Below are 25078 nucleotides of genomic sequence, written 5' to 3'. Positions count from 1 at the left end.
CTTTCTTGATTAATTATGTATCACTTAAATCACCATATTTTGCGACATTTTTGGTATGCATCGCATTCTCGCCTCTGTTTATTAAAAAAATCATTAACTTGAAAAATCCAGAAACATAAGTAAAAATTTGCTTCTTCTCTTGATTTCACCTCTTATTGGTCAAGGGAGTTCGGAGAAAAATCGAGTGCATTACCGCTTTGTCATTTAGGCATATTGAGATACATGTAAAATTGACTTTAAACCAAAAGCTCATGCGTCATTGCAAATTACTTCGAGAGTTAATGGCCTCTAGAGAGGTGGGAAAAAATTTTCTGGTTGCTTTTTCTTTTTGCATGCACGCGCGTGCGATGCCGTATCGGATGTGTTTAACTGAACTTTTTGCTTGTGACAGTGATTCTCGAAGTTTGACGCAACAAATTTATAACTGTGAATTATAATTTGGATAGATGGATGTTGAATATTCCATGTTTTTGACGTAAAGTCGTAACAACTTTGAATTTTTATTTACTCCGATTAATATCAAAAAATTTATTAATATTTTTTTAAATTTCAGAACCAAAATTCCATTCACTTATATCCAAGTTAAAAATCTAAGGTCAAACACATCTCTCTGATCGAATGAGTCGCTGACTTTCGTAAAGTATCAATGAAATTCTTCAAGGTTCCTAGTCGAATTAAAAAAAAACTAATACAACATCATCATCTTACGCAGTCCTATCAAATTAATGCTACACTATTTATTACAATCGCATTAGGCATCGCCAGCGTCATCGTCTCTAGAGAGTGACTTTCCTCGTGTAATGCCATGATTCAAGTAGTCCCGTATTGCGTTATTTGGCCTTCTCTCTTTTGGTACAACTCATCATTTGCAATCTAAAAAAATTCATTGTTTTTTTTTCTTTTTGTTATGTCAAACTACAATTCAAACTTATTTATCTCTAATATGTACATCTTAGAGATTGCGAGTTCAATGCTCCGCAATCGCAAATAAAATGACGTGTTTAACAGCCCATAAATTCGTGCATTTTTGCATTGTGTTACTTACTATTAATACGATATTTTCTAAAATAATGCAAAAAAAAATTCTTTTGTTCCAGATCAATAAAGTTCGTGACTGTCCATGAAAGTGACTTCCAAAGTGCATAGAATCGAAGTGCAGTGAAGCAAAGCATAAGAAATGACGTACATAGAGTGAAAAGAGCAAGCGAGGCACGCTCGAACATTTGTTTTTTAAAGTAGTCGAATCTCGCGAATGTATTATTTGATAAGCAATCAACAAAAAATATAACTTAGGCAGGGAAAAAGAGAAATAAGAAAATCACACGTGTCGTATAAAACGACGATGTTGGGCGAAGTCACGTGATATCAGTGAATGTTCGTCTTGTAAAAACTGAAAAAACGCATCATCAACAGTTAAATTTCAAAATTGACCGTCTTCTTTTGGTCGATTGATAAGAAATCTTCAAGCTCTCGCTATTAAAATACGAACAATTGAGCGAAGCGGGCTCCGTATCAATGGATGTGGGTGTGTTGTATTCAAGAACGCCACGGACTAGAGTTTGATTACAGTAGCAGGAACACACTTCAACTTTCGGGCGGGCGGGTGGATATATTACTTCCGAGTTTTGGAAGACATTTTTGTTGCGTCGTTTTGAAATAAGTACCGTTGAAGATGAAGTTCCTAGCGGGTTTGTTTGGTGATGGCTCTCCAACGAGAATTGGTAGGCAGTACATGAAAGTCGGGAGGAATGCACTTTTTGGACGAAGGCCTAATCCTGATGCACCTATACCAGTTGAGAAGATTCCTAAACCTCTCAATCTTCTGGTCTCGCAGCGCGGGAAGTTCAAGCACAGTGAGTTTTCTCTTTATTCATACATTTTTAATTCTTTCCTTTAATTCTTTATAAGAATAAGGTAATCGCTTGAGAAAAATGAAACATGAAAAAAATCTAAACGAACTTGCAAATAAAACTTAATCACACACCTCGCTGAAGAGGACGCTCATGAAGTTCAATGTATCTTTGCACGAACAGGGTTGTCTTTCGTAGCTGGAATGCCTCATTAGCAGTAGTCGCAGCCTATTGTACGAGAAAGCGTGTGATAATTGAAGGCAAACATGAGCCTATGCACGCGCACGAGAAAAGTCTCTGCGCGAGCTTCGATCGCTATCCAAGCACGCGAATTGCGTCCAGACATCCGTGACGTAAATTCCATTGAATTTTCCATCTTTTCTTCACACTTACCTGCGTGTTTGTAGACGAGTTTAAGTTTACAGTTTAAGTTTAAGTTCTCGGATATTTTCAGCGTGACGCACAAAACATTAAGTTAATAACGTTGAAATGCCGTTGCTGTTGAAAATATGCCGATTATATCCTGTCGTGTGCTTGTGTGCAATGCACTCCGTAATGTGCTCTGCAAAACAAAGATGAACGGATGACTTCGTAAATTCTGACCAAGCACGTGCGTAATTCGGATGAGTCGCACGAACAATTTTTTATCGAATGGGAAAAAACAAGAGTTTAGAGCTGAAAATCGCTGGATAATTCCATGATGGATGTCGACGTAATGATCACATATGACGTCTTGATATTAAAAGTCTTTGAATGCACGTTAAGGGTTTATCTGTTTTCATTTTTTAATAATTTATTTCGTCGGTGATTTGACTGATTGATCGCACAAGAAAATATCGGATTCTGTTGGTTGATAAATGATCAGATGTATAGAAAATTTTCATTTATATTAATTGAAAATTCGCAGGAAGAGAGATATGTAAATCCCCCGAAAATATTCAATGTCCTGAAGACTAAAAAAAGAAAAATAATATTAATAAGTAGCCTTGTTTATGACGTTGTCCTGCAGTGAATGTTCCGGGACAATTAAACAGGTTCCGTCTTTTTCTCTTTCTCTCTCTCTCTCTCTCTCTCTCTCTCTCTCTCTCTCTCTCTCTTTCTCTCTATAGGAAAAATCCACAGTAAATGAGTGTCAGGTCATTTGATAAATTTGTTTTTCTTTATTGATCGTCCAAACAAAAAAAAATGCTAAACGTGCGTGCGTGAATCCGGGGATTCCCCGGCCTGTCGGGCGTAAAATCGACCACACTACTTTGTTTTTACATTGCCTCTAAAGAGATATGAAAAAGTTTTGAATCATAAATCATTGGAAAATTAGTAATATGGTTGTGATATAGAAATATAAAAATAATTGTACTTAGTAATAGAATACGCCGGAAACTTAATCTTTTAAAGATTTTGATTAATGCAGGACTAACAGAAAAGATAGTAGTTATCGTGTCAATGACTTTTTCAATGTGACAGATCTCTTTTAATCGATTGATATATTTGTTACGAAGTAGAATTATTTCATCATCTGAATCTTTCTTTGAGGATACAGATATTTTTTCGAATTTTTTCCTATAGTTCTATATCGAGTTTCTTTATAGAGCATAAAAAAATTGTTGATTGCAATTGACAGTAACGCGGATAAATGAAAATGTTTTAATTTATTGATGAGAAAAGTATACATTTCGATAATGGCAGAGTGATTCCGAAACAAAAACGAACGGCAAACTTGACATATCTGAAATTTAATCTAGTTTACTCAGTCATTAACAAAATAGATGCAACAATGTTGCAAAAGCGATAAACGATAAACGTGCGAATTGGATGATATTTCAAAAGTTACTTGAAAAACGGAGCTTCAAGAAGTGTAATAACACACCAATAGCAATATATTTAACCACCGCTTGAGGAAGTTGAAATGTACCGCTCTAGGTTGATAATTTTACATTTAGTATCTCACGTGGCACACCTCTCGCCGTTACCTAACGTAGGCACACGTTTTAATTTTTTTTTGCGTTCGGCACGTTAAAAAAATTGATCGCGACAAGCACGAGAATTCCCGTGCATCTTATCATCGATCGATACAGTTCTCTGCAAGTGGAAAACCATTAAATACGAAAGTTAAAGGTTACTCTCGCTAGAAGTTAGAAAATCCAGACCAAGCGCGAGCGAAAACCACACGATTTCGTTACCATTACCACTAACGAGCGACATCGTCTTTCCGGCTGATGCAGTTTCCGGTGCCTCGAGTATCGTGAAAACTCACATATATGATGATTTTAATTTCGCGAGCATCCTGAACTTACGTATCTATGACTACCTTGCTGTTCAAGGGGATCACTTTTCTTCGCGGTTGTTTGGCTATATTTTTAGTGCAAAATCCTCGGGTGTAAACTTGAAATCTGCATGTTGCCCTGAAATGTGAAGTACGAAAATTACAATAAAAAAAGAATCTATTTCGTAGTGTGATTGATGTATCATATAGATATAAAACATCCTTGTTTTGATTCGAATGAACATCATCTGTCAAGTACGTTTTCTGCGTAAACAATCTATTTTTTCGAGGTTTTCTTTGACGTTTTTATAAATGATCGTTAAACTACGAGATTAACGCACTAAAAGTAGCAAACTATATTTTCAGCATGTAGACTCGGTGGAAGTAGGAAAATTTCAGATGTTGGTTGAAAATATGAGACATAAAAGTTTGGTGAATGATAGTTCCATTTTTAATGGCGAGGTTGAGTAGCCTTTTGACGATCTTGAAATACTCGAAAATATTGATGTGTAACTCACGATTTACTCGAAATTACAGAGTCGAATGATCACGCGAGTGAATCATCTCGTGATTTATACATAACATTATTTACCCTTCTAGAAATTAAAGATCTATCAATAAATTACTCAAATAATAATTTTTCAAAACAGATTCCTCATCGATTTTTTTTATTATTTTACAATTGGTTATCGCTAAAGAAATTTCATATGTTTCGTCGTAAAATTATCGAAAGAAAAGTTTCAAAAGCACCGTTGCAACACGCACAATCAGACGTTATTCCTCGAGTTAAGTTTTATAACTATGATCTTGCAAAATACAACGTAGAAAAGAAAATTACCTTCGCTTCATTAAGAGACAACGACACAACCTTCGATTTTGAAAAAAACCCTATTTATTTTCTTCTTCTGCTCACTTTAACTTTCTTCTAGGAAAAAGCAAATTTTTTTAATGCCACAATTAGCATTGTAACAAAAACGAACATGCGTATGTGATTAATTTTCTTCGTCATGAAGATTATCATAAATCAAGTAAATTCACCGTATAAATACTTTTTACACGTTCTTAGATAAGCTACTCGTCTACATTTTACATTTATATGTAAGTAAAAGTACATAAAGTTACAAAACAAATTAAAAATTGTTTACTGTATCTATACAACCATAACAGGTTGTTACAGTTCCATCTGGCGAATATAGATCGTAAATGAAAATTATGAAAGCCTAATTACGACATTCATCATTTTGAAAAAAATGTCGCAAGGCTGTACAGCAGATCTCGTCCTTCGCGTGTAATTAAAAGTCGTTCAGGTTTTTGATAGTACGGATAATAACCTTGACGGTCAAGTGCCGATGCCGAGAGAGGGACCTCCTTTCGTAAGAGAAGAGAAGTGAATGACTCGACGACTGTCTGCACGTAATGACAGCCGTGATATTCACAGATCCGCTGCTTCACGGTACTGACTCTGGTCAGTATTGATGTGTAAGATTTAAGTTTAAATTCGTAAATGTCACCGACAGCCATATACCCTCTGTAAATATTATTTGGAAATCATTTTTGTGCAAAAGAAAGAAGTCACACAGGGATATTTATTAATGCGAAAAATGCGAGAAGCAATATATTCAAAAGCTCGCAAGAGCAAGAACGAGATTGAGACGTAAAGGTTCTTCTTTCTTCATAATTCTGCTGATTTACAATGCTTAAGTAATTTGCTCTGAAAGTGAAACAACGAAGTAACGATCAGACGTGCGCGATGAAAAGAATGATATAATGCACGCGTCGTGTGTGTCTGTGTATGGGTGAGAACGAACGATAACTCAAAGAAATAACACGATGGTAAGATGGAGAACTTTTAACGATGCAAGTCACTCACCGCGAGTGCAGCTCCTACTGCTACGCTGCGTAACAACCATTTTCACTGAAAAAAATGACTAATCGGCTCTACAGTTTTATTTTTACGATACATCGAGAGAAATTAATTACCATTGTTCGTGTTGATGGTCCTGCGACGTGAGATTTTACGCTCGTATGTGTGTGCCAATAGATCGATTTATATTGATTTGTGCAAGAATCTTTTTGAAAAAGACGCTGTTATTTGGGTCACACTCATCACGGATTGGGCTCTCAAGACTTAAATCAGCCGCATGCAAAAAAAAAAAAATAAAAACACGTCTATCGTCAGTTCTAATTAAAATTCTTTGGAAGTTTTCAGTTACGTGATAACTATCCGTCAACTCAAACGAAATCTCTCATTAAAATAAAAAAATGAAAATGCAGTTCGAAACGATGAACAACTACATCTCATCCTTACTAGTCAGCTTCTTACGCTTCCCTAAAAATTTCCCATTGAAGTAAAAGAAAATATAATAGACGCTTGACCTAATTAACGAACGATGACCAATCACGACAAAAGCACGCACGCGCGTAACGCATCTTTTCCTCTTGGCTCCCTGGACCTCGTTAATTTACATGGCGCGCGCACGTTCTCTTCTCTTTCTCGGCGGCCGCGCGGCTGAGTGCGACCGGTTCGCCGCATAGAGGAGAGCGAAAGAGTGAAAGTGATCTCAAAAATGTTTGCGTACACGCAGCCGCACACGAGGAATATACCAGAAACTTAGCTCTATGGCGAGAGTTGTAGGAGTGTAATTTGAAGGCGATGTTCTATTGCGCAACCGAATAGGGAGAGAGAGAGAGAGAGAGGTCAAGAGTCTCCGATTGAAGAGTTATTTGGGTAATGCAGCGCGTGTGTGCATCAGTGGATTGTATAATGTCAAGCTTTATTATGCAATTAACGATGTCTTGGATAATATTTTTTTCGTTATTTTCGGAGAATGGATATTTTTCTTTATTTACGGACTGATCTATAGTCGGAGCACGCCATCAATTACTCAACTAAATACGCGTATGATATAATTGTGTCTAAATGTAAGTAAAAGAAAAACATCAAAAGCGCCAACCTGTCGACGTTAACGGTTAAGGTAAGCACGAGGAGGGATTCGTGCGCCAAAATTGAGTTTAAATCGTTCTCAACCCACTTTCATATACACCGTGTGCTCATTTAATATAACAGATCCTCTCTTTCTCTCTCTCGCATCTCTCAGCCTCGAAACAAATCTTGGTAAAAGTGCGTTGCTCGCGTAACTTCCGGAAAGCTCGATCATACGGGCGCACGGGCGACGTAACACGCGTGAATGACGATTTATACCGATAGGCTCGTGCGCATGGCGGAGGGGGCGCACACGTTTTCCGTTTAGAATGTATCTGCAGCGAAAACCGAAAGATTAGAAAAGCCGGCACGGGCGCGCGACACACATTCGCGCGCCTATCGACTACTTTCGATAATTGCACTCTCTGCAGCATCTTCCCGCGCTCGCACACACAGTACGTTTCTCTTTTCTTCTGCTTTACCAATTTTTTCGTTTTCTTTTTCACGTCCGCGTGCTGAGTGAATTGTTGGCTCAAGGTGTTTTATTTGTTTGTAAACCTACTCATTGTGTGCTTAAGAGATCTTTTTTATATTTACTTTACGATGCTTGCTGATGAAAGAATCCCTTTCTCATTTTTCAGAACTTGTCCTCGTTGATTTTTTTATTTATTGTCGATAACCTTGTTTTGCGTATCAATAGTAAAATATTCATTTCTTAATTGATACAAATAAATAAACAAAGCTGTAAGGTAGCGACATTGTAATAATGATTTTTCTCGAATGAAAACCTTTGGCGGAATTTGGTAGCGAAATCCGAAAGATAATTCAATTTTTCAAACGAAAAATTTGAACTAGCTCAAGTAGATAAGATCCAAAATTGGAATTCAGAACTGATTGTCATAGTGGTTCTTACAATCGTAAATATACAAAAACATAACAAAAAACAAAACTTTATCTACGCAAAAACCATTCTAGCCGCTTTCCATTCCACAAAAGTATAACAGATTGTATCGAAAGGTACGGTTAATCGGAAAGTGAGTTAAATTTCTTGTCTCATCTTCACTTCTTAAACAAAAATCTATTGTTGATTCGTTTCGTTCTCAATCGTTTTTTTCTCGTTACCTAAATGGTATAAACGTCATCGTCAGTAGCTTCGGCAGCGTAGTCAAAATATAGAGCGATTTACTAAAGAAAGTAGTTTAAAAGCAGTCAAAGTCAATACAAGCCATATATCGAGGACAGCAGCCGAGAACGTGAGGATCGTGTGTCTAACTCAGTAATATGCCGACCTATAACGGCAACTTCCTTCACACTCGCGAGAGTGTATTTCTCTTTCGTTTTGCCGCGAGATATCGCGACACACCAATGACGATGATGATAGTAATTCGTCATTTTCAACGCTTTTACGACTTTGCGGTTGCGAATACTCGTCTCGATGATAATTTCAGTACGAAATGAAATTCTATTATGTGGCTGTTTTTCGTGATGGATACGACAATGGCAATTAGTTTTTACTTTTAACTTCTTCTTCGATGGTGTATCGTCGTGCTGGATTGCTAATATGGAAAGATTTTTTATTATAGTCGTCGAGCATATTATGTTTTAGTTTTTCTTTTTAATAGGAGAAACAGGCTTTCAAAAATGGTTGATATGTATACACTGAAATATATAACTTGACTGTATTGTTATTTCCACTTTAAAAGCCGTTAGATAAAAAATGTTAGAGCTTCAGAGAAGTTGATGGTTTAGTGATTAATTCATAGGGTTATAGATAACTTCATGCCAAATAAATTCAGTAGTTATACGTATTTAAAAAGACTGCGAAGTCATAAAAAAATTCATGATGCATAGAAATAATAAGAATCACTAAAATAATATAAAAATGTATTTGAATTATTTAACAACAATGATACATCATAGTACCACGAGATATTGATGAATATTGTAAACATAAATTATATAGGTGTATTATCTAACAATAACAATTACGGAATAAAAAGTCAGATCAAACATAATAACCGAATACAAGTTTTTATCTGCTGACAAATTATGATTGTAAGATTCTTGTTTTATCACCCGTAAAAGGTGCTACAATCCTTACATTCAGACTGAGCCACGAAAAAGATTCTGACAGCGGGATTAGTACATTAAAAAAAAATCAAAACAAAATTAAATTCGTAGATAAGGAAAGGAAAAAAAGCTGGTCAACAGAATCAATTCATAAACGCGATATTTGCAGATGAATATTTATGATACTTTCAATTATAACGGTGAGAAAGAGGGTGAGTTCAAAGAAGGGCCACCACACGCACGTGCCGTTGATGACCGATAACATTTTTAGGCTAGTAACCCAGACTAATTCTACAATATTTACTCATGTCAGTAGGTCAAACCTGTCATCGATAAATCTTCTCTACTACTTATGATCTTCCATCGTAGTCGTAAAATGTGTATGTCACGTATATCGCAGATGTTCAGAGTCAGATCACTTTCACGAAATTCATAGAGATCTTTGCCCTGTATGCACTTTCTGCGTAAGCATCATCATTATGATCATTATCAAGAAAGTAATGCGCGCACGGAGATATGACAAGTAGCACAGAGAAAAGTCGTCGAGCAATAGAGTTATTACTGCACGGAGTATTTGCTTAAAGCTTTCTGACAATCGGGGACGAAGGATTAATCGTGCAGCTAATCGAAGATTATCGCATAAGCGCGTTAATGAGATTGTAATTGTAGACCCGCGCAGCGGCGTCAAGCTAAATGAAATACAGAAGCAGCAACGATGAAAATTTATCAAATTATTACGATAATTTGCCACTCCGTTATGGCAGATTTATTGATTGCGCTACAGAATCATACGATTAATGGATGTCCAATGTATTAGACATTTTCTGATAAGTCAGAATATTCGAAATTATATTTATCGATCGGTGCTCTTGCTCACGGAATGATGTCGATTACAATTATGTCAATATTGTTATCGATAAATTAAAAAAAAAAAAAAAATCTAATATTCTTACGATTTATATATAAAAAAAAGAAGATTGCATTACTTGAATAACTATTTTCAAGGTCTGGGTATGTAAAAATTGACCATAAATCATAAACGACGAGCATTAAAATTATTAATGCTGCAGGAAGAGAGAGAGAGAGAGAGAGAGAGAGAGAGAGAGAGAGAGAGGAGAGAGAGGGAGAGAGAAAAAACGAAGTTTTCACTTTTTACGGGTTATAATTCGATGCGCTAGACTATCGACAAAACATCGAGTTGTGTCTGACTTCCGAGTGCGTGTTACGATCAACAACTTCATTATACCAATCGCTCAGTGTCAATTGAATGTCAGTTAGTCGTCGAAGTTTCTTGCTTGGGTTGCTTGCGAATATTTATACACGTCATGCTACTCTTTTTTTATTACTGTTGTTATTAGAATTCAAATGTTGATATCATCTTTTGCCAGATAGTACCAGAACAATATGTAAAATTCAAGTATACTAGACGACATGTAACTTACCTGTTGTTAGTACGAGTATATATCGAGATAAAGTCGCACTCACGATTTGCGTCCAATCATTATATCGAAGTAGATTACAGAGATGATTGAACGCGCCTTACATAGCCATATACTAGATATAAACATAACATTTCGGACGGTATCTAACCTGTGAACGTAATATTTCTCTTGTAAGAGACAATGACATTCGTGATTAAATTTTCTTGAATCGATCACCGAATGGTTTACGTTTCAACAATTCATCATATAAATTTTTCAACAAACCCAATAGAAGCTAATATCGCATGAAAACGCTTATGTAGCTCACGATGAAAAGATACGTCTCTTGAAAAACACTTAGCATATTATTGATTATCTTCAAGTCATATAATGTCAGTCAGTAGGGTATACATAAGCGTCGCTCGAGCTATGAGATGTCGGGGCTGTTGCAGTGCGTATGTGTCGACGATGACGTTGCACGAGAGAGAAAGTAAAATGGACGGAGAACCGCGAGCGGCAATGCGACATCCTGTTCTATAAAAGCACCTCTCGTGAATGAAGAACCTGACGCTCTGCACTGCTACGCAGAGGATACAGAAGACAGAGAGACTAATTAGCACTACGCTTTCTATGCAGTTTTCCTTTTCTTTCCTCTTGCACTGTAGGTCAGCTCTGCATGTTTTTGTGTTTGTCTGCATATCTATCAAGATGAATGATTCTCGCTGCGCAGATACACGGCCCCAAGATGTCCTCCATAAAGGTCGTGAAAAACAGCCCATACAATCTGCGTCTTACTAATCCTAATCGACCAGAAGCCATCTTCGTCACGTTCTCACAGTGAACCGAGCAGAACAATTAAAAAGACAATTATTTCGCCCATATGTATAAGATAAACCAGTTTTTTCCTTCCTTCCTTTTGGAAAAGAAATTGGAAAACGTCCGACTGGAGATTATGCGAATTGAATGGGTCAGCTTGAAAATCTTTCTTGACTTAGAATTGTATAATAATTGCTGCTTTTGTAATTTAATGTGTCGCTATTCAATCATTCGACTTTGATAATTGAATCGATGATTATGTTTGAGATAACAATTTTGCAAATTTTTCATTTGACTAAAAATTAGTAGTATTTCACTATTTTTCAAAGGGGTTTCTCTTCCTTCAAGATAATTATTATTATATGCTTCCGTCAATATAATTATGCTGAGTACAATGAGGAAGGTGTTTAAGAGATTTTAATTCAATTAGTCGACTATATACATTAATCATAATTTGTAATGAATGCCTGTTTCGTATAATTACTAAGTAGCTCGTAGCTGTTGGAAAAATAATTGCAAAGAATAAGAAACTATTTAGTGTAACTTCATAAACTTTAACTTAGACTCACAGATCATTTTATGCAATATATATGAAAAAATAACCATTATTTTTTTCTGTAATTTCGAATATCTGTCAACCGACAATATTCATTTTATTTCACATGATAACATGTGACATTTTTCGATAAATCGTGGTTTATCAACAGCTGTTAAGATATTATTCCAATAATTACTAAAAGAAACGAGTCTTTAGTTGTTACTTTGTGAAAAATATTTTTTAAATGTCATCTTTATTCCGTACAATGTCGCAAAAAAAGTACCTTCGAAAACGTATGAACCTTTTGAAAGTCAGCCACTTCACTGACGTCTCGTTGACATATCATTTGATGTAACTTCTCTGACGCAACTCGAAACTTCCAAAAAAGCTTGATGAAAAAATAAATACAGCGATTCGCCCTACTGCCATCCTTATGTAACTTTCGTGCTTTTTTCTAATAAATAGAAAGCTGCATATATGTGTATACTGTTAGAATGCACGGTTAACCGACAGAATTATAATACGTTCCGATTAACATTTTCCCTAGCAATCGAGTCCACTACATCATTATCTTCGCGCGCTGCTTAATTTCCTCCCGATTCTCTGCACCGCAGATGCAATTTTGAAACAATCATACTTCCCAGGCGATACTTCTCTTGCAACTTTCTGAATCCAGTTGAAATTTATCAAAATTATCAAAACTTTTAATATTTTTTTTCTTTAATCTTCAGTAGTTTCAATCTCATGATCCCCGTGACCTTATTCATCATAATTTATGTCAGGATTATTGACAAAAAAAATTTTTTGAAGCAAACAAACGAGATTAACTTTTTCATATGCAAGCTCGTAGTCTAAATTATGGAATTAATTGATGCGTAATTCGAGATAATTGCGATAATGAATATACTTGAGTAAAAATATAGTGTATTTTGAAAGCTCGATGAGAAAAAGATGCATGATCTATTTACAGAAGTATCATCCAGTGCGATTACATCAGTATTATGACGCCCGAGATTTGTTTACGCTAATTATGCCGGGGTTCGGGTTATCAATATGAACATTCGATTTGTGCGCCTGTACAGCCAAATTTTTACAACCTCATTTCGAATCAGGTCATTGGACGCGAAATTTCGAGCAAGAGAGTAAAGGAAACTGCCGAGTAGAATGAAATGGAACGACTGATGTTCTGCGTGTTTTATGGGTGAAATGAGTTTCTTGTGCATAGTGATATCAATTTCGGTGTGAATGTTCGCGCGAAAGTCAATTTATGATGATGTACGTGTAAATTGACATTGTAAAGTTTTATTGATCAAATAATTTAAATATGCTTAATTCTCACGTTACTGCTACTAGTATTCTAATTGATGATATATAAAAATTAAGATTGAGAAATTTCATTAGCAGTATTTGACTTACTTTCTAATCTTTCTGAAATTACTAAATTTCTAATGAAAACGATACAAATTGTCTGTTCAAATTAACGAATATTTGAATAGCAGTCTGCACCCGATAAAGCGATCAATCGAACAAGAGACGATCTGCAAAAACAAAGAATCGCGTGTCAGGCGCTAAAACAGTTTAGATGCAATCGTTATCTATACATACGATATACTTGTGGTCAGCTTCGTGCGGCGAGTGGTGCAAAAGTATAAAGAGTCTTAGACGAAAGTTCCATAGATCATGTTACATAAAATCGCGTTTTATAAGAAAAACGGTGTACCTTGCACTAGTCTATCCGATAATGACACATTGTCAAGAGTTTCCGCTGAACTATAGACGGCATTGTCGGTGAACCTGTTGTCATTGGATATACCTAATGGATTTGTAATTGTAAACATTGGTATTTATACCTGAATCAGATAGGTTAATGACTTAGTGTAAATCATTTTAACCCATCTGTTATTGATGAGGAAAGTCTCGCCTGAAAGCCTGCATGAACATTAAATACACGATTAGATCGATTTATGTGTATTGTGCCATTTGTTTTGAAACGTTATTGCTTTAAACGTGATACATTGCTTTGATCATGATTTGATTAACTGATCGATGATTCAGTTATTTATAAACTTTTAAGAACACTGTAAAGTTTTAATTTACGTAAGAAGCGGCTAATTTAATATCTTTTGTCATACATAAACCATAATGAATTGACTGATAATACACCGCAGAAACATTGTTCGTTAATTTGTTAAATGAATTGTTTTTCGTGAAAATTCCAAAGCGGCTGTTTTTCTTGGCGGCAAGCCAAATTACGTAATTGCAATCTCAATGACAAAATTGACCCAGATCTCAGCATTAACAAAAAAAATCAGCACATTTGTAAGTGACAATTGACGCGGCCGAAAACGAAAAACTAATTCGCGGGAAACAAAATAATTAGCAGCTCGCAGCTCGAGCGGGCGATGAGAGAACGCGCGGGCTGTTGATCAACCGCACTTGGAAAGGTAATTTTTCCATAGTGGCCGCTGCTGCGGCTACTGCTGCTGCGGGCATTCTCAATGATCAACGCGCGAGGAATTTCGGACCTTACCTTGGGGCTTTTGCGAAACGTTACTGCCGAGCGAAGAGATAGAGAGAGAGAGAGAAAACGATATTTATCCGAGAGAGCCATTGCCACACGGTCAGCAGCAGCCAATCGCGAATACCTGATATGCGTGTATGCGTTAATTTAGTGTAATTCGATAGGTGGGTCCTGACTTTTTTTCCCGATTATCGTAATTAAAGTGTAGTAAAATAGGCTTTCGGGAGAACGCGAAATAGCAGGTGCTCTACTTATTCATGCAATGATTGTCCGACTGATGAAATCGATCATTTACTTTTATCGACGATTATTTTTTACGTCGCTCCGTAATTGACAATTTGAATTCCGTGAACGTTCGCGTACACAAAGGAACCGCGTATTGTACACCTCATGTCTGCGAATTGTGGACGAATCGCGCGCAAACTTGCGAAAAAATTTGCCAAACAGGATCTCACGTGCCGCACACTAATCTAAGCGGTTTAGGTAATTTTTGTGTCTTTTTTTTTTCACGTTAATCTTAGCGGGATTTTAACAGGTTAAAAATTTATATTTCCTGGACAATTAAACGCGTGTAACATTGGTTTTTTTTTCTTTGCGGAAGAGCTTGTACTGAAATACCTGTTGTGTATTCTTCATTAGCAGTATTATTTGAGAACATATTATAAATAGCTTTTATTTTTACCGTAAATCAAGACTTTTTTACGTACAAAATAACATTGATCATCAGATATGATCGATTTCGCTTTTAGCCGTAATTAAACAACGATAATTTTTTATATTCTGCGCACGAACTTTCATAAAAATCACATTGTACAACTGGTTTCGTGAAATAAAGAGCTTTAAATTTGATCATAAGAAGTAAATAGAGTGAAACAAATGTACCCGGTTGAATTAAAGATCCAAGGATAACGATGCCTACGTGACGAAACAGGTGCACCATTTAGTTGTTGATATCGGTCCGCGCTACTTAATATAACTACAATAACCGTGCATATCACTTCCGCGCAAAAGACATGATATTCACCTTGATAAACAAACTTGTTCACGCGTAACTTTTTTTTACTTTCAAGATAAAAATTTGAATATCACACTTTTCCTTATTGATTCGTCAATTTCTATGAATATTTTGTAGACATTCATTTTTTTTTCGGTTCTTCTGCACTCTGATTTTTCCTGCTGTGCGTGAAACTTAGACTATATATATATTCGTTACATCACATTGGCAACTACTGTGTGATAGAACGTGAGCTCATAAAAACGTACCACCAAAATCCGCCCGTTTCAGAAATTTCCAGAGCTGTGCACGCTTTCGACACGACAATACTTTGCGCAATAATCGGACATTATGTATCATTATTATTTCGCGAGAAGACAAAAAACGCGCGAGTGGAGTAATAGATATAGAAAAAGTAAAAGAACGTGATTGCGAAATTTATCATTTTTTGTTGGTTGTCCCACGGCAATACATCCCACTATATATTACATATGAGACGAAGAGCAATTAAATCGTTCGAATGATTATGGAAACACGTATTGGGTTATCAATTGTTCACACAAAAATGTTCAGCTTTCAACCATTTAAGGAGTAAAAAAATCTTATGAGTCATAGACACGGCATATTAACATTCATTGGAATGTTCATATAAGGATAATTTGGTCACGCGACGCATAAGAACAATAAAAATCCTGATGAATTTCTATGGTTAATTGAAAAATGTATTTTTTTTAATGCTCTTTTGATACCTAAACATTTCTATAAATTTATCAACCACTAAAAATGGAAATAATTAATTTTTCTCTTTTTAATATCTTAAAAACCGCAATTGAAACCAGCACTCGCTATCGAATCGCGGTAAATATCAGGCGACAATGCGAACCGCAAAGCTCATCGTGCGCTTGAGAGAAGATCGAGAAAAGCCAAAGTGCGCGTTCGCGCGATTAACCAATATTGCCAACGCGCGAGAAAGGAGAGAGAAGTTTATGCAATGCGCCCCGCGCGAGTCATTACTCTGTATAACAGTTGCAGAATCCACACAGCAGCGAGAACCATTATCTCTTACTAGTGCGTGCGCACACCTGTGTTCTCGACTATATGCTACTGTAATTTCACGTGGTTGGGGTCCCTTTTCTATTGATACGTCTCCGGTTACAACTGATTATTTCAGATCGATAAGATCCAAGAGAAAATGAATTTATACACTGATCTTACAGTTAGTTGATCTTACAGTTAGCAAGTATTACTTACCGATTTTTCTTTGCAGATATAGAATCATTAATCTGCGTAACTTTTCAGTTTGCTTTCGATGTTCTCGTGTTTAATTATTTAATTTAACAATCTTATGTGATATACGTTAAAAATATTATTCATTACAGTTCTCAAATTAATTGTAAGACAAGTCGTAGATCTTTTTCACGCGAGCAAGTTACATGAATAATTCAAAATGTATCCTTTTAATGATACGTATGATTTCATTTAATAGGTACTTATAGATTAGCAAAAAAAGAATCTAGCCGGACAAAGTTGTCGTTTGATAGGTGGTAAAAAACATTACATGTCGTTTAACGTCAGCGTAACATCACGTTTACTTTTAACGTGACATGTAAATCGGCAATATATAAGCTCTAACAGTAATTTCGAGTTTTTGTACAGCTTTTGTGGAAGATAAAAATCTGCATTCATGCGTACTGACGTTTTTGTCTTCTGATGATCACGCACAAAAGTGACGGCTCCGGTTGTGCGTGAAATCGACGCACACGCATCAAAGTAGCGCAGTAGGACTTGTAGTTTCTAAATAAAAGGCGGGGATTTTGCCGATCATTTCTGTCTGTCTCTCTCTATTTCCCGCTTTTTACACATATACACGCACGCACGCACGCACGCACGCACGCACGTACGCATGCACGCACGCACGCACGCACGGACGTACACACATATACATTTATTTCTGGAAAGAAAGCATTCAGTAAAACATTTTTGCATTCGCGAGGAATGCAAAAGTCCATGATGAAAAAGGAAAGTATTTTGTGACCTCATAAAAGGACAAGTTTACCCTGTTTCGTTTACGCACACTTGAAAACTTTCGTCAGCCGTATATAAGAGGTGCATCATCATCGTCACCTGTTGCTCGACCTTGTCTTATTATGGCGTCAATAAAGTAAAAATATGAAGGTTTACGCCCCACAACGACGACGACGACTGAACTTTGGACCACAACAGGCAGTTTCACAGTTAGATCGAAGTCAGGGCCATGACGCCGCGCTCTCGGATCACGTGACCTTGATGCCTTTCACGAACGAATACAAATTTTTCCGCCTGTCTGGGGAATTTCGGACTTTGACATGAGGTGTTCATATACCGAAGCTTTGCGCAATGCGACAACTCCGAGGTATTTGCATTTTCTTTGAATCTGCGACTACCTTGCTTTTGGATATTGGTCAATCAGAATCTAAGATATTTATTAATACTAACTTTACGTTTCGGAGAAAGTTTTGTAATTTTGGGAAATATTTATTTTTAATTGTTTTTTAATACAGCCATCGAGACAATAATACGATGAAAAAAAAATAAATAAAAGAAGATTCTTATGCAGATAATGTTGCAGTTCGCTTCACCTTCAAAAAGTATATGCATTCACGCACGTAGTGTTATTCTGTTAAATTTACCGAATCCTCACGCGCGCTTTCAAACAATAATTAATAGAATTTTATTTTTACCTGATGCTTGAACCATGATAGTTAACACAAATTGCATTGGGAACGTAAAATATTGGAAAGTATTTGATAGCTCGGGTAACGTCAGTAAAAGAAGAAGAAGAACAAAATCAAAGAGAAATTTAAACATGACAGTATCGCCATCATTATTCGAATAAACATCTCTTTGGAATGAAATTCTAATTGTATATTTATATGAAAAGCCTTTCAGTGATATTGAAAAAGTAACTCACGGTCTAAATTGAGGCTTATTTAAAAATTCTCTCCGTGAAATAATATAGTGAAAGGTGTTAAATCAGTAACCTAATAATTATAGACAAAACTCTCGAAGAAAATTCCAATTGCTAAAAGTCACATAGAGTATCATGAAAAATGCAAGTCTACAAAATAATCTATGAATCCTATGAACTAATGGATATTACATCGATCTCTCTCTTTCTCTCTTTCTCTCTCTCTCTCTCTCTCTCTCTCTCTCTCTCTCTTTCTGCAGTAGCGTAACTTGTTACGCGGTTTTTCACGTGCGAGCGTTACGTTTTCCTCGGAATGACTTTCCCAGGACAACTCTCTCGCAAACACATACCTGTACACGCGTACTCGCATGGTCCAAAAATCGGAAACGTCTAAAAACTTTTGTTAAGTGCAGACCGTTCCGCATAACTTTACCTAAAATCATATTCAACGAGGGATGGGAAAAAATATTATTTTGATGTTTGATATCTACACAAGAAAGTATTACGTCCTTCAGAAATTGAATCCAATTAGTGAAAGCATATCACGAAGAAATTAATTGTTATGAAATCAAGAAGTCAGCCGCGTTAATGTATTTTACGATTTGCTTTTGGTCTAATTTGGCGGTAATCGCACTTTATATTACATAGGATTTTGCCAGGCAAACAAGCAAGTAGGAAAGTACATATTACTTCATGATGGATGTAAATTCAAATGAGCACAGTGTGTTAATATGCTCGAGGATACTTTTTCTTCTCCTTGCGCCGGAAGAAAAAACGACAAATTGTTTACCTATTGATCAAGCACAAGCGACGCGACAACATTGATAAGTGTGGAATAATTTTCATTAACTCTTACGATAACAACAGAAAAACATTTTAACTGCCCACCTTCGAGTCTCAAATTAAACTCTGCTCAGCTCTTGAAAAAAAATGTGACACTGAGAAATAAGAAACGTTTTATTTCTAACAGTAGAATGTTCACAAGCTGTTGTTTTTTGTATGTCACCGTACGTCATGAATACTCATTACATACATGAAAAAAAATGAATTTTACGTTGGAATCAGGCTCGCAAAATCATGTAAGACGGTATTATCCTTGAAACAACTAGTCACAGCAATGATTGACTTTAATGTTTGAGCAAGACGTTAACGATTCTTTAAAACGCTCATTATATTCGCGTCAACCCCATCCTCTAATAAGCAACTGTGTTTACGGGTGAAAGAAAATCAAGCTTTAATTTACAGCTCTGAGACAGGATTATTCTCGTTAGCCGTACACATGTAAGCGTTTGAGGGAAATGCTCTTACGTTACATTTGTAATTCCTTCATTTTTTTATCGCCAAGTTAGCGTAATCAACTTTTTTTTATTTCTCGTTACCCAAACTTATGCTCGTGAATTAATGTATTACGATAGCGAAAAAATATAATAAATATATTTTCCTTGCATAGTGCTATGCATAATTCGAAAATTAAAGTATTTTCATATCAAATATTTAAGGTTCTGAGTGTCAGTGTGTCTGACGCACTTATTTGGAAATTCCTCAGGAATACTCGACGTGTGGATAATGGTGCTTCCGAAAAAAGCGGACGTCAATTGACAACTTTGAACTCATCATATATGCTTTCCTCGTGTTATTTTTACGAATTTTTCTTTTAAATATATATGTAGAAATCAGATATTGAATGAATACAGATGCTGAACTGTGTAAAAGTTTTGCTCATCAATTCCATCAAACTAGCACAGTGCGCGTATATGCAAATAACACTCAAGCCAATAAAATTTATCATAAAAAAAAAAAACGAAAATTCAAACATTCATCGACAAGCGAAATCTGCAATAAAATCGAAATATTATGGGAGAATACATGTATAGCTTTTTCACACGACCCAGACTCTTACTCTCACACGTGTGCATGGATGCTGTGCAGTGTGAGCGAAATCATCGTGTTCACACGCATACACACACACACACACACGCCTGACCTTGCTACCCGTTGCACTGTGCCAGGACAAACCTGGTAGTGCCGTTGAAAGGGCAATTGTCCTAAATAGTCGAGTTGTTAGAATTTATTGATTGTATCGATCGTGGATACGGCTGTATTTTATAGCGTGAGAGTTGCTACAAGTGAGAGCGGATCGTTGAATTTTTCACACCTTTGGCGAATGACACTGTGATTGTTTGATCTTTTTTTGTCTTGGTGACACCATTATTTTTGTGCTATTTTCCAAGACAACTTCATAATTTAAACAATTATCTACATTGCGATATCAAAATTGTAAACAGCTCTCTTTCTCACATCGTTAAGCGACGATCCCGTAAATAAATAGCAGTGCAAAATTTATTTCACCCTAATTGATATAACGCGTTCGAAACCGCGATTTCGGTATGCATATTTCCCCATCCGTAAATCTCCAACAGGATAAGTAAGCGACATTCTCTTGGCATCTGAAAAATCTTTATTAAGCGTACACTCCAAGTGAACAGCGCAAGAAGCAAGGAAGAAACGGAAGAAAAAGGCAAGCCGTCTTTATCCGTATAATTGTGGCGTTTGGTCGAGGTGCAGTTGTGCCAATTTTATTCATTGGCGGCAAAAGAGTCGCGAAGTCGTCGAATACGGTATAAGTCGGTCAAGCGAGCGCAGCGTGTCCTATTTAACGATTACGAGCTTCTTATCATAAAATTTCCTTTCACCTGCCCAAGCAAGAGTCGCGTGCGCGCGTGCGCATCTTGAATCGAGGAAATTGATGTGAAAGTCTTCCTGTACATCGCGCTTTATAGGTGTTGCTTGGAATTCACGTGAATATTTTTTAGTGAAGCTCGTTTGTTATAAATTATCGCTACTATAACTATCGGTTTTACGTGCGGATTACGTAAAAAAATGTCTGCCTGAGTGACTTTGTAATAGTAACATAATTACGTTCAAGGCGATTATCCTATTCTTATGGGGAGCATGGAGATGCTGACATAATCCTTATAGTAGACTATAATACACGCGGGAAAGAACAATATTATCAATTACTTCCTAGATTGAAATCACGCAACCGCATATTCTTAATTGCTGGGTTTTTTTCTTTCGCATTCCAGGTAGAATAGCAGTAATACTTTTTGGACTGCTTGCCCTCACAATAGGCATCATACTAAGCAGTATACCATGGGTTGATTATGTCATTCTCAGAGTAAGTATTCCATACAAATAATACACACACACACACACCTAAATTAATCTTTACCATCTATCGATAGAAATTACGTTTCGAAAGCCATTATAATTGAGAGCAAAACTCAGCTGCCGACCGATAAAATACGCGAGGCGTGAACTTGAGATTACAGCAGTTTGCGCGCGCGAAACAAGAAAAAGAAGTCGGGCGCTCTATTGTAAAACTAGAGAAATTACACGCTGAGAGCTCTCTCGCATGCATGTACGCATCATTTTACGCTCGTAAATCAGCTCTTTTCTTTGTTTTTTTCCCTTCGTGGATTAATTGAATGCCCTGCTAACGTGATTACTGTGAACAAAAAAAAAGCGTAGCGGCAAGTGCTTGATCTTAATCGTCGAGCGTGCGTTTCCGTTATTAATTTTTTAATGTACCCACCAAAGTATAATCGATTCTTTTCCAATTTAAACTTTTGTTTTTACTGGGATACGCCATAGACTGTTATATTTTAAAAATAAACCTTTACACAATAAAGCACGTTCACGTAGAAGATTAAATTTCGGTAATTAAAGTTAATAAAAGTTGGTACCTTCGTAATAAATATTGCATGCTTTTACATGGCGCCAACGCGCGCTGAATCTGCACGCAATTCGGAACATAAGGATTTTCAGCGCGAGTTCAGTAAACCCAGTGTGCGCGTTATCCCAGTCTATAAATTAGTTGACAGCAGCACTACTGAAAACCTCATCCACTTATTCAATCGTCTCGGACGTAGCTTGGCCCCATAAAATCTAAAGCTTTTATTATTTTACAACAGCAATTGAGGTTGTGGAACGGCTCGCTCAGCTTTCAATATTGGCAGAAGCCGGGTGTCGTACGTCTCACCAAAGTGTACATATTCAACGTGACGAATACCGAGAATTTTCTCAATTTCCAAGAGAAACCCAAGTTGCAGGAAGTTGGTCCTTTTGTCTATAGGTAAGTTCTTGTTTATTTTTCATTTTATTTGTCCGAATACCAAGTACCGTACATTGTTTACTGAGCAGCACGTTGGATACATTTACTATTTTTTATTAACTATTGTACACTTAATAAATCAGTAAAAGGTGCCCATCAATTAATTCTTGCAAATTACACATGGTTGAAATTATAAATCAATCTCATTATCATTTAAATGAAAAGTGACTTCGGGATAAATTGCCACTATAACATAAATGTGTAACAAACACAGATTAAACCTGATTACTTACGAAAGTCAAAACGATCGTAAAGCAGTACAACATACTTCTGTCAATAGATAAATAATTCCAAACAATTCACTACAAGATTGAATCCTCACGTTAACCCTGCGTACGCAATGTAAATTTAAAACAAGATACAAATAACTTGTAGCTACCCGCGCGCGGCAATTAGTCCCCGTCCAATTCGCAATGCATCTAAGGTGAAAGCGAACACAATATACAAACCGATCGTACGTCCTCATCAGCTGGGCAAACAAATCGTTAGTTCTAGAAATCGAAAAGAAGAATGATGGCACACTTGCTGGGTGAGCTTCATTGTCTATATTTCCGTTTGGTGGCAAACGAGAAGTGATACACAGCTCGCGAGCGCGTCCTATTGGCGATTCAGGTCGATTTCTATACGAGGCGTGCGCACTTCAGCGGGAAACGAGTCCGGTCCATTCATCTCTCGCAAGTCGAGCTGAGCTCTAACCGCGTAATGAGATTTCTAGCCTGTAACAAGCGTAATTCGCGTATTAGATCCGAATGCTTGACTTTCTGCGGGACAAGAGAGATAAATATAAAGATTAATCCTTATCAAGTCTAATCGTCGTGTGGTTAGAATCTCAAGTTTATTGAGTTATGTTTACGTATCTACTGTAGGGATGATAACAATCGCTGGAAAGTTAAATGCTGATTTCGTGACACTTTTACTAATCTTTTTCGCGTGGGTACGTTAAGCATAGCATTTTTTTTAAGACTGACTTTAGTTGTATTTTGCATACACGCAACTTTTGATGTAAATTAATCGACTACTGTTAGTCAAAAGATTGTACCTATTTTTCATCACCAGCAAACAGCGATAAATTATATTTCTTAAACAAAAGGTGAAAAATTGAAGCCGCAACCTTATGATGGAAAAATTCTTATCCTTGATAGGTAAATCCCCTTAACCTTGCGAACAACCAACAAAATTCTTTGGCGGGCAGGTGTATATAGCTATAACAAGGAAGTGTATGTCTTGAAAGAAAGGATCGGACGTTAACCTTATTGTCTTTCAATTATTAACTACGTTCACATCGCAAGGTAACCGAGGAAAGTTCGTGGGATCAAAAAAAACTTGGGGGTTACATCAAGGCCGACTACTGACGTGTTATTTTTTGTTTTGCGATCAACAATTAATTGACGAAGTAAATTTACATCGGCGAGCTTTCAACTTCACGATTATACACTTGTGTTTTAGCGATACGTTTGTTGAGTTATTTTACGATTCTATAAAAAGTCATTGTCAGACAGAGATATTACTTTAGTTGAATTTTTTAATTTATATTTTGCGACATTTAGAAAAAATTGTTTGTGCACTTAATGGAAATACTCTTAGTCGAATTTCACGATTTACCCTTCGCTACGGTGAATAATTTGATTTTTATCATTTGAGGTGTTGTATTTTTTTTATTAGATTTTTCTTTAAATTCACATTTCTGTAAAATATGTGACATATTCAAATTTAATAGTCGCCTTTGAAAGTGTTATTTACTTTTCTGATTAGTTGAATGATACATTAAGTTAATTGGATTCACACATGTAAATTACGTTGGAAAAATCAATTTTTGGAAGATTGAAACGAACTATCTCCAAAGTGCTAGGTTATTGACTTGCGCCTTGACCACTTTTGAATCTTATTTTTCTATAAAATTGCAATAATTATTTTTACTTTTTTAACATTGTAACGATTTTTGATCATTCAAACTTAAAGTACAATTCATTATTATGTGCGGTAAGCATAATCTTCAATTATATACGTACTTAACTGAATGATCTTTCTATTTCAAGAACTACCGGCTTTGATCATTAAAATTATTCAAGCGCAACGTGACGTTTTAAACAATTTTTTGAAAATGATCACTTTAAAATTCATCTCACATATAATTTCGCGTCTACATTGAATAACTGTGAGAGACAAGACAAAGGTGTGAACGACAGTTACTCGCGCATTTTCCTCAATTATCTTGCTTCTTATTCTTCTCGTTTTTCTCTTCCCCAACAGTCCTGCATCGATAAATCCGTCGTCTTCAATTATACTGCTAAAGCCGTCTCGCTGAGCAATTACACAATCGACGCGACGTGTTTATCTCTCTAAAACTTCTTTACCTCAAGAGTTCACTCTACTTGTCTCTATTCTGTGTGTGAGCGTAAGTATGTGTACACATTGTGCACGTGAGTACAACTCGCGACTCTCGTGTGTGCGTTCTCACTTTCTTTCGTGTGTTATTCTTTCTCACTATCGATGAATATCAACCAAACTATGATATTCATATGTTACGCACGTGAGTATTCTAAATCATTATGCGAGTATCT

General features: G+C 36.3%; 1 protein-coding gene across 3 annotated transcripts in view; it reads left to right on the top strand.

Annotated features, from left to right (window-relative positions):
• The window catches only part of LOC131665566 (scavenger receptor class B member 1), a 46957-nt gene that overhangs the window by 14941 nt on the left and 6938 nt on the right, over nt 1-25078 (top strand). For all 3 annotated transcript variants that reach the window (XM_058937529.1, XM_058937531.1, XM_058937528.1), the window contains exons 2-4: nt 1098-1853; nt 21430-21521; nt 22318-22478. In XM_058937529.1, coding sequence (XP_058793512.1) covers nt 1673-1853; nt 21430-21521; nt 22318-22478 — 434 coding nt within the window. In that variant the 5' untranslated portion in view covers nt 1098-1672. The remainder of the gene's footprint in view (nt 1-1097; nt 1854-21429; nt 21522-22317; nt 22479-25078) is intronic.

The sequence above is a fragment of the Phymastichus coffea genome, unplaced genomic scaffold, assembly GCF_024137745.1.
Source record: "Phymastichus coffea isolate CEN01 unplaced genomic scaffold, Cenicafe_Pcof_1.1 PCOF00052, whole genome shotgun sequence".
In the NCBI taxonomy this organism is placed as follows: Eukaryota; Metazoa; Arthropoda; class Insecta; order Hymenoptera; family Eulophidae; genus Phymastichus; species Phymastichus coffea.
Note: the sequence above shows the minus strand (reverse complement) of the source record. Positions and strands in the feature narration are given on the sequence as shown.